Source organism: Crassostrea angulata, chromosome 6, assembly GCF_025612915.1.
Source record: "Crassostrea angulata isolate pt1a10 chromosome 6, ASM2561291v2, whole genome shotgun sequence".
NCBI lineage: Eukaryota > Metazoa > Mollusca > Bivalvia > Ostreida > Ostreidae > Magallana > Magallana angulata.
Genome location: NC_069116.1, coordinates 38,397,700 through 38,409,113, shown reverse-complemented (window position 1 = coordinate 38,409,113; position 11,414 = coordinate 38,397,700). Strand labels below are relative to the sequence as shown.

The following is an 11,414-nucleotide window of genomic DNA, read 5'->3' as shown; positions in this document are numbered from 1 at the left end:
AACATGAAATTATATTTGGGAGGTATTTACACTACCTTATTTTTTAGCTCACCGAGACGAAGTTGGAAGGAGCTTATGCTATACCCCCAGCTTCGGCATCCTGACCTGGTTTAAGTTTTTGTTGCAGGTCCTGTATCTTGGCGATAAGTCCTTATCTTCACAAAACCTGCATGGATGCATTTTGACCTACTTATAAAGTCTTGGATGCTGTATCTGGGCCCTGAATTTCAGATGCTGGAGGGAGTTATGGATTTTGGAGCAAGTTAAACAAATTTTTGAGCAGGTGCCCTTTGATGGCTATATCTTAGTTATAACTACTGTAATCCTAACTTCCACAAACCTGCATGGAAGGTGTAATACTTATGCACTTGACACACTTGAATGCAAAAGCTTCAGATGCTGAATGGTCTATGAAACTGGTTTAAGTTTTTGGAGCTGGTGCCCTATGATAGATCATAGTTCTTTGTTATTATTGATTTAATCTTTCCAAAATTTGAAAAGATGATGATGCTGAATCAGAGCAATAGGTTTCAGATGCTGAAGGAGGTTGAACATAGATTTGGCTTGACAGTGCCACAATTTTTTTTTGTGTTTAAGGTCATCAAACTGAATTCAATCAACTATCGTAATGCATGAAAGCCCTTGCATCTGCATTATCCGAACACGTTATTATTTCTATTACCATTTTTACCAAATCTCTCTGGACTATGAAGTTTGATGAGGATATAGTAGCTACTTGGATTAATTTATAAAATTTGACAATTTCATAGAATTCATTTGTTTGAAAAAGTAAAAAACAACTCGGTTTAGCATTTCAGTTTTATTAGTTCTTTCAGATATCCAATCAGTTGGAAAACTAAATTTTCACATAATTTTCCTAATCAATACTTGTAAAACGAATGACAACTCCCATATCACTGGATATAAGTTCAAAAGTTGATAAATAAATTCCCATCTGTTCAGTGTAGTCAGTTGGAGAGTGTAGTAGTCACCTCGTCACATGACAGTCATGTGATTGATATTTACAAATAAAATTAGTTTCAAAATAGGTAACGCTGTATAAAATATAAATGTATCTGTACAAAACACAGGCTGCACAACATGAAGTATCTCTACACATCATTGTTTTTCAATAAGTTATATTACATTTGATGATATCTATTAATGGTGAAATACAATACACATCTGTGAATACACACAGTGAGAGTAATATTGTAATACACATACCTGCACACCCTCACACACACATTTGATCCACACTTTTAAGTGATATAATGTACAGAAATCTAGCAGTTTATAAACATCCCTAGACAGAGCATTGCAGAGATCAGAGCTCTGCAGAAATGCTTACAATCATACATATATATTATATATTAATATACAAAACAACATTAAACCCTTAAAGCTGCCTCTGACGTTCCCCTATCTCCGTAGAAACAGGATATGTACATCTTAGCCAAAAATTGTGCTTTGAAAATCTATTTACAGGACCTTTTATTTGATGAATTAACAATATAGCATTAATGGTTTGAATTTTCTTAAAATCAACAGAATATTACGGCAATAGAGGAATTTTCATGTGGTTTCTGAACTAGAACTGTTTCAGGATTTGAATATTTTTCGTAATTTCGCCCTTTATAGTTACTCCCTATTTAGTTACTGCATAAATGAAGTGGGAAAAGAGTTCAATAAGGAAAAATATTATCAAAATTCTAAATCATTGCTTCATTTTCTGTAAATCATATTGGATGCATTTTCTGTAAAGTACATGTCTACTGGATGCATTTTTGACATGCTGGAGTAATAATGATGTGTGTTTTGAAACATTTTTGAATGTAGATTACTAGATGTCTAGATACATGTACTCGAAGGTATGTTTCACTTTGTTTACACAAAACTGCCTGCAGATGCACCGATCGTAACTCCTTCACAAAACAGATGTTACTCAATATACATTAACATGTACTTGCGACTGAGTTGCGAAGGACTACAAATAAGAGCAATTTAATGTTACTTAATCCTTTATAAAGTAATAGTTTCATGAAAAATAAACATATGTGGTATATTTTGGAACAACACTTTAAGGAAATAGTTTGGAAAAATCTAATCTTTATCAAATTCTAAAATGGTCATTTGGCAAAGATTTATTATTTTTGGTGATACAGATACATGAACATGTAAAATGAATTATTGGTTTTATTTCTATAAGCTACAATTAAGAAATCAACATTTGAATATAAATAAGAATTGAATGCACTGGTTTCATAAAATGAAACCGCACTTGACAGCAGTCCATTAAGGGAGCTCAGGGAAATTAAGCTGTTTAAGTACTCCTATGTGGGTTGTTGTTCTAGTAATATTGATTGTTATCACATGTTAATAAGGGCCAGTAATTCTCAAGTTCTGCCACATTCTAAGTTCAGGTATTGCTGAATTAGACTTTTCAGTTAACCGTATTCATTCTTCACAATACTCAATCATTCAGTATGTAAATGCTTGGATATCTACGGTAGAATGTACAAAAATCAAATTCACAACGAAACTAATACAGACATGTACTATATCAAAATAATCGAAGAGCTTTGCTGGGCAAAACATTTACCTTTAAACACACTTTGTGCATATTTAGATTATATGACCTTTTGACTTACAACAGAAAACGATATTAAAAAAAGACTTTATGTTACTATTCTAAGATCATCAACAACAAAAATCTGGGTCCGTCTGGTCCATGAGCAAAATATTCAGATAACACAGGACAAAATGTTGACCTGATAAAGAGACAATATTTTTCTTTTCAATAAAAAAACCCCCAAAAAACTGACAATTTTGTTAATCATTTCAGATCTCAGAATAAAAAAAAATTAACAAAAAATATTTTCACTCACACTGTATGGGCAAAGATTGAATGAGTATTAGCATGCTGGTTTTTAAGTATGGAAAGCTTTGAATAAATATGAATGAAACTCAGCAGATGGAATATACTAATACTAGAACTGCCTACCACACATTTTCCGTAACACACTCAAAAGCACTGTTTACATTCTTCCCAGGAAGGAAAGTCTTTATTTTACAGCTGATAAAATTCAGCACTTTTCACATTTTTGCTTACTCTGAGGAACTCGTGCCCTATTGACATTCCACAGAATAGGGTTGGGCCATTGTCTGCTACTTTTGGGGCAGCTGTCTGTTTTGTCAACATATCCGCCAACATACTGAAACCTGCCAACATACTAAAGCTCTGTCACTTTAGTTCACTCAAAGCTCAGGAGAAAAACTTGGAGAGCGTATGTGGCCAAAGGTTCTTGGCAAACTCTTCAAATCTCACAAAAGAAGTGCTGGATGGCACATCGGTCTTATCTGCACCTGCATTGTCCAGGCCATACATCACTTTAGGAATGTTTTGTAGAGGAGGGTGGACTTGCCCAAGGAACGTTCCTGCTCCATCAAGAACAGCACGTCTCTTAGTGTCACTCTTTTGATTCTCTGTCTCGTACTTGTCTGTGAGAGGGAGAGAGTAAATAACATTGAACACACTTAAATTTACATTACCTACTAACTGTATTCTGGTATGCACCATATTAAAATCAAGACAGGACTCAACCATTTACAATACAGGTACTTTAATCAGGAAAAAAAAAATAAAGGAACTGTAATCTGCATGTACATGTGCATCTGTGATTCAAATCAACATTTGCCTTTACGTGTACTGTACGTGTAATCTTCAGATTAAAAAATGTGCATGAATTTATATAAACTTATAATAGGCACAGGTTCACTTGTTTTGATATTCAGTGAAATTTTCTTACCGTTTTGGAAGATGAGCTTCCTCCATTACTGACGCTTAGCCCTCCACTTCCAGACTGCAAGCAAACACAGTTATCTTTATACAAGCACAACACACAGTCAAATTGTCAATACACATAGAGTATCAATCATCATTCATCAAAGAATCTATATCCATCAGTATGTAAATTAAAATATTAATGTTTTAATAATATCTTAGAAATCTTGGTACTGAACATAAATCGGTGCTCATAAAGGAGGAGGTAAAGAAGAGAAAAACTCTATCTTGCCAATGAAAGTAAAATTAACAGTGGACTTACAGAACTGATCTCTCCAAAATCTGTTTTCCTCTTTTTGCGCGGTCCTATAGCTGCCAGGGCTGTTTGGTTGGCCTCCTCCTGCCTCATCCGTTCTATCTCGGCCTGTTGTAACTGTAAACAAAGGGGGAGTTACTTCAGACACAGTGTCATTATAATTACTGGGATAACTTGAACATTTTCCCCATCTTCCAACAAATAATTATAATGTGTGATTTTGTTTTCTGAGACTACACAGCAAAGTGTGATTTTAAAAATTGCCTAGCATATGTGTAAATAATCATATACATGTTCATGTACAAGTACCAAGTGCTTCATGATGCATCAATTATTTAGCAATGTGGCATGCTTTCACAGCGATCCCTACCTCTTTGGCTTTTTGTTTTATCTTCTGCTGCTCAGGGTCTTCATTTTTCGACCGACTCTGAAAAAGTAAATAGAATCTTAATTAACCATGTTTAGAGCCTTGATTTCAAACTCCAACAGCATTTTGTATTTTCATTGAAACCGATAATAAATAATTTCAAGTTATACCTTTGCTGCCTTCATTATTTTTTCCCATTCTTGATCATCATGGCGTTTTTTCTCCATCTTATCCAGCTCTTCGAGGAACTTTAGCTGTGATTTGGCATCAGTAGAAGCCTCAAACCTCTCATTCATCTGGAAAAGAATTTCAAGATGACTTGCAAACTGCACAAGATTTACAAGTATAATCAAACATCTATACATAAAAGAGCACATACTTTTATTTTTCCTACAGCGAAAAACCATTTATAAAATCTGTGACAAAAACTTTTATCCCAAGGATTTGATCAAGGAAAAAAGTTTTTATCAAGTGGTTGACGAAAGAGCTATCCATTTCACATCAAAGGGATGAACGTTTCATTACACTTTATATGTGTCTGTTTTTACTGTCTAATAATTTAAGTGAAACTCTTTATTGTTGGAAAAAATTTCAACCCTACTACAGAAGATCAAAATTGACATAAAAATTCCATAGAAATTTTCCGAGGGGCAAAGAGCACATTTCATATCCAGGGTATAGCTTTGATATGTATATAAACATATAATTATGAAAAATGAAGATATAGTTTTCACATTCTAAATTTCATTTACAGGAAACCTTTCAACAGAAATATCATACCTTATAAATTTCTATTCTGTGCTCAGCTATAGTGTCAAGTTTTTCTAAGAGATCTCGAAGTCGTTCTTGTGTCGCATGAGAGACCAGGTTAGCCACATCTGACGAGATGTCATCTATCCCATGTTTCTTTGCTGCAGAGGGAAAAAACACAACAGCCTATCAGAATGAGCGATGATTGTTTTGAAAATTAACGCGGATTTCTGTCAGTTGTTCACTTTTAACAATACATGTATTTGCATTTCACTTTGAACACATGTACTATAAAAATGGGAAATTTTAAGCTCCACTTGATCGAACTATCACCTTTTTTTTTTATTGAAATTCTGAAGCAGTGTGATTACCTATGGCTGTTATTCGAGCCAGTAAAGGACCATGGTACAGAAAGGCCTCATCCTTACAGGAGCGGATTTGTGTCCCGATAAAGTCAGCATTACTCGCTAAAATATTCTTACTTTCTTCCGAGAGGTTCACACCACCCATAGTGGCAACGTCATTTATGTCATCATCATCCCTGTAAAAATAAAGTAACTCTTTTTCCTCACAAAACTTCCATCTCACAATAAAGTAAAACAAGTGATGCACATTTATTTCTTAATTTTTTTTTCTTAAATTTTTTTTTAATAAAAATAATCCATTTAAAGAATAGCCAAATGCATATTTGAACAAAAAATTTGATTCTATCCTATTCAAAATATTTGACAATATTATAGATAGCAGACATTTACATATGAATCATTAACGTACGATTTTGAAGTCTGACAACTTACTTGAGAGAATCATATTTGGTTTTTTCTTTGTGGGGAGTGGAGGTTCGACCCTGGGCAGGCAAACCTGTGTGATGTGGAGCCTTCCCAGTCACTGCTGTCACAGTTTTGGGAATTCCAATCTGTCAGAGAATATTTCAGCATGGTAAACACTGGCTAATCAGTTATTTACATGTGAACTGAACACACGAGTAGGGCATGCATTGTAAGTGATACAATATGATGTATTTTTCTATCTAAATCTGAATTAATTTTTTAATGAAGAAAAAACCCACAAAGTATCTATCAACAAAACTTATGACAATTTCACAAAAGAAAGGGTATTTCAGTCAAATACAGACTTCTATCCACATAGAGCCCTGTCACTCTACTACAAAATGATAACATTACAAGTTGAGATAATGTTACAAAAGAAAAAGTATGTCAGTCATATACAGAATGCATCAACACGCTACTGCTGATAAAACTGTCTTACAACGTGTTGGCCTCGGACAGCTGCGTGATGAGTGGACGGATGGAGTTGAGTGTGGACTAGGTTGCCTATGGATACCACGGGTTGGAGGACCTCGAGGGGAGGAGCCTTGACGTCTTCTATCGTCATGGTGTTGGCTATTAATGCTTGCCGCAGGGCTGGCAGACTTTTCTACAAAGCATAAATATCACAAAATCAAGAACATGCTGAAGCTAATCCCTTCTATCTAAACAACAGAACGTTTTCAACTTACAATCAATTTTCAGGACTAATGACAAGAGATAGAAAAACAGTTGATTGATTAGCAGGCCTCTTGTCAACGACATTCCTTATTTAAATCATTAATCTAAAATCTGAGGTTTTACCTCAAACATATGTACAAGGATTGGATTTAAGAACTGAGTTGAACAATCATTAAACGTTGCTGATGGCAGAACCAGGTACCTTAAGGTAAGGTTTGCGGTTACAGGGAGATAACTCACACATTTTCATTGTGACGTAACACCAACTACCCTTTATTTCAGTTATGACGTCAAAATTTTTATGACGTCATAATTAATTTCATTTTTTTTTATTTCGCGGGTTTTTTTTAGTTTCAATGAAAAAATAAGAGGACACAAGCATTTTATCAATTTCCTCGAAAACGAAATCCGCATCATATGGTTTTGAATAGTGTTTTAGAAACATCAGATTACACATATTCTAAGATACGTTTTTCCTGAAATCGTAGGACTTGGAAAGGTTTCAAATAAGATGTTTTCGTTTACATAATAGTAGTCCAAAATTAAGACTTTTGTTGCAGTTTATTCTATTTTTAGATAGCTCATCAGAAATCGATAAAAGTGAATCATAATATTCATAGTGATATTATTTTCGAACATTTTAAGCATAAATAACCCCAATAATAGTCACATATAAAATGTACATATTTTCACGAAATTGTTTACATTTCATCAAAATGAAAATTGGAAATCATGAACTTTGACCTTTTGTAGTTATAAAACGGGACGGGCAAAATTCATTTGAATTTCATGAGAAAAAAGACTCTAGTATAGTGAACAAAATGGTATGTAACTTTGGTACAACCTCTAAAAAATGCAAGCCGCAAACCTTACCTTAAGGAATGGCACAAGATATGGTTGAGGTGAAGAGCGAAGTTCAATCTGCAACTTCTCTGTAAATGTTTGAGGTTCCACTTTTCCATCCTTGAAAATGAAAAGAACATTTGTTGATGATTTTTAAATGGTTATTTGATGAATAATATTAATAAATTTAACAAGCAAAAAAAAAATTCAAACTTTATCTTACTATGAGGCCCTGAATTAGCTCTCGGACATTTTTGACTGTCTGTTGAGGTTGGCTCTGGGCCAGTTTCATAAGAGTGGACAGGAAATTCTTGCATTTTTTGACATTGTCTGGAGGCTGCTGGGGTGCTCCTGGAGGGGAAAAATGCGTAATTGTGTTTTATTTTTAGCGATGTGAATGTGATCATAAAATCAGGAAAACAAATAAGATTGTTGTGAAAAAAAAAAGAGAATTGCATTGATGATCCAAAATAATGACAACACATAGTATACCTGGCAGGCTGGTCCTACCTGAGGGGGTAGTGTGGGGGGCTCCAACAGGTGCCGTGGTCCGGATCAAGGTGGACACTGGCGTGGCTGTGGTAGCGGCGGTGCTGAGATTTACTTGCCGGTTCATCCCAGGCGGTTGAATTGTCACAATCTGATGAGGGCGAACAGGACCTGGCGAATTGGCAGGCTACAACAAGTTATGGTAAAATGCTTATTAAGTTCATACTCTCTGCAAATCTTTGTGGTTCAGTAACATCTACTTAAAGGCAAAAGGTTTTTGATCTGCACAGTCTAGAGAATAAAAAAAAAATCTTGTTTGATTATATCTGTCTTACACCCCATAATGGGCTAGGAAAGAACATAAAAAATGTTTGCGGCATATGTATCGATTGCCAAATCTGACCTGTCTAACAAACATCCGGTGCCCCGTTGCTGCACTGGTTGCTGCGGGTTGCTGGATGACAAACACCAACTGTCCCTGCTCGTTCCTGACCAGCTGAGCTCCGGGAGGTATCTGAACACCAGGTGGTAACGCAATAGTGTTTTGCTGCAATGCAAAATAGAAAATGGTAAATGTACTATACGTGTAGTTAGTTTGCATGATATTTGACAGAATTTGACTCTGCAACAAGTTAGCGTAGATTTGATTTAGCTAGTGCATTTCTTTTTCTATGTATTCATACATGTACATGTTGCTATGTTCTGTGAAAAAAAGCTAATTAGAATACATGGCCAAACGTAAAATGTTTACAGTAAACAATGCTCATTTATCTGTTTTGGCATTAAGGTTGAGAGAGAACCCCCGAAATGGCAAATGTTTGCATTTATTGATTAACACAAGAGGATATTCTACTAGTTGAAGAAAAAACACTATCTATTTATCAATATCATTTATTTGCATGTGTCATTTCCCTAATTTCAAGGCAATTATGGAGGATGTTAAAATGGGAATTAAGAACTTAAGAACTTATCTAACAGGGGAAAAAGTTTAGAATATTAGAAATTATAATAGAACAAAAAGTGTTTTATGTTGCGAAAGGAAATTACATGAATAAGTTTAAAACATGATACATAATGAATTTTTTTTTATGGTAGATGGATTCCGTTTTAGATTTTTAAAAATTATTTCATCTAAATCAAATAAATCATGACCATTTGTTCTTAATAAAACCACACTATTTTTGTCTCCCTTATCCAAGATTTTTTTTTATGATTACACTGATCTAAATCCTATCTAAATAGTATGGTTTTATTTCTGATGGATATTGTACGATATGAGCATTATACCACAAATCATCTATCAAAGTATCATTGACCCACTAATTACCTATCCATTATGTTATTATATAAATATCAATTATCGAGCCACATCAGCTCTTTACCAAGAAGGTAAAACATTCTGACGTGTATCATTTCATTCAGGTATTTATAAAAACTTGTTGATTTGAATAAGCTATCAGAAAGTTATATTTTAAAAGAGTTGACATCCGCAACTTGCCCACGAGCAAAATTTAAAACTGAAAGTAGGCCTCATTACAAAGAAAGTACACAATGTTTAACTTAATTTTGAGGATTTTTTTTTTTTTTTAAATCTATACATTGTAATAATTATATATATCAAGGTATTTCATCATAGTTTTAAATTTATCAGAATTTTCATGCCAAAAACTAAGTTCTAGTTACAAAAATCATCAACTTTTTTTTTAAAATCTCAATAGTATTTAGGTAGCTGTTTTTCAAATGATTATTAGGGGCAACTTTTGCACCATGTATTTAAGAAAGCTAAACATGCTATTGAGAATGAAGATCCATTGCCTGAACAATACCAAAAATTAAAATTGGAATTTATGTGTGTTACTAAAAGAAATAATTTTCACCAAATTGGACTGATATTTTTCACAGCAATGTAAAATTGTCTTGCCATCTAGTTTTAAAAAACTTATTTTCTTTTGACACAACAAGGAGGATATATGGAAAATAAATTCAAAATAGATAGTTTTGTTTCATATGTAAAATATGGAGAAAAAAAATTATGTAGCATATATTCATCAAAATACATGCATATTATGAATATGTTGTCTATAAAATATGTAATCTATAAAAAATGTAATCTATAAAAATAATTCACACCGTTGTTCCTGGTCTGGGTGCAATGCTAATTTGCTGAGGTCTGAAAGCGGCACTAGTTGCCATTCTGGGATTGATATTTTTGCCTTGAGTCATTTGAACTGTTCCAGTCGGACGTGTGGCAACAGTACAACCACTCACAGACACAACATGCATCTGAGCACTCGACGAATGAGTTGTGATGATTTGAGGTTGCATAACAACTTGAGATGGGTGAGTCTGGCCAGGTGTCCTAACAGTTATCACACTTGGATTTCCGGTCACTGGTCCTTTTCCCTGCACTAAGTGAACACTTGGATGAGGCACATTGTGTGGTGCACCAGGCACAGGTTGTATTGCTAGTTGGTGCTCCTGCTTAACACCAAATCCTGAGCTTGGAGAACCTGTCTCCTGTTTCACACTTAAAACCCCTCTATGGGGGGATCCCACAGGTTCATGTTTGATATTCACTATTTGAGTTGGTCCAGGTTTCACATCCTGACTAGAATTTTGGTTTAGCGGACTACTGTGTGTAGACCGTATGACAGGTTTATGATCAGTTGCATTAAAATTAGCACTATTTGCAGAATTCACAATACTGCTCACATTTGGTAAACTTTGTCCATTGTTTATCACAACTTGATTTGGTGTTGATGAGCGAACACTTGCGACACTAACATTGTTAAGCTGTCCTGATACTGATGGTGATGGCGAATTTCGAGAATTTGCAACCGTCTGTGGATGAGAAGCAATTCTTACATGGTTCACAGGCACTGGAGAGTTCCTATTGATATTGTTTGCATTTACAGATAAATCACCTCCCTCACTGGAATTCACGTTTGACACAATAGAATTTAACCCTAGTAACTGAGACTCAGATGTTTTAAGATGAGATATATTTGAACTATTTAATGCTACATTATTTTGAATTGTCATATTCTTCGAAGCTGATGTTGGGAAATTATTTATAAACACAGTAGAAGTGCATGCTACCGGAGCACTGGCATTGCTAATATGGTTATTGTTCATAGAAGCATCAGAAATAGAATGTGCAGTGTCCTTATGTGTTGTGGAAGCTAGCTGTGACTCCAAAGAACCAACTAAGGCATTAACAGCATTCTCGTCGATTTCTGTTGACAAAATATCGTCGAGAGAGTTCGTGGTCGCCATTTCACTCCACAGCACAACTTAAACTGAAGTACGCATGCTCAATCGCAAGAATTATGGGAAGTATTTTTGAAGTTTAGCGCC

The 11,414-nt window shown here is 34.7% G+C and overlaps 1 protein-coding gene across 2 annotated transcripts; it reads right to left on the bottom strand.

Annotated features, from left to right (window-relative positions):
* Positions 1–805: 805 nt before the first annotated feature.
* On the bottom strand, positions 806–11,370 carry LOC128187220 (transcription initiation factor TFIID subunit 4B-like). 2 transcript variants are annotated; one of them, XM_052857496.1, is made up of 14 exons: positions 10,188–11,370; positions 8,461–8,604; positions 8,061–8,244; positions 7,792–7,919; positions 7,599–7,688; positions 6,487–6,654; positions 6,015–6,133; positions 5,589–5,758; positions 5,248–5,378; positions 4,638–4,763; positions 4,471–4,527; positions 4,107–4,217; positions 3,810–3,863; positions 806–3,501 (listed from the first exon to the last, which is right to left on the bottom strand). In XM_052857496.1, the coding sequence occupies exons 1-14, from the start codon at positions 11,331–11,333 to the stop codon at positions 3,388–3,390; spliced, it is 2,742 nt and encodes a 913-aa protein (XP_052713456.1). In that variant the 5' UTR covers positions 11,334–11,370; the 3' UTR covers positions 806–3,387. The 2 variants fall into 2 exon arrangements, with proteins under 2 accessions (XP_052713456.1, XP_052713457.1); XM_052857497.1 differs by having other exon boundaries at positions 8,079–8,244.
* Between the last annotated feature and the right edge of the window lie 44 nt (positions 11,371–11,414).

Coding starts and splice junctions, on each gene's coding strand:
- LOC128187220 (XM_052857496.1), bottom strand. CDS start 11,333: ATGGCGACCACGAACTCTCTCGACGATATTTTGTCAACAGAAATCGAC. Junction 8,605..10,187: donor CACCCAGACCAGGAACAACG/GTGTGAATTATT, acceptor TTTGCATTGCAG/CAAAACACTATTGCGTTACC. Junction 4,528..4,637: donor AAATAATGAAGGCAGCAAAG/GTATAACTTGAA, acceptor TTACTTTTTCAG/AGTCGGTCGAAAAATGAAGA.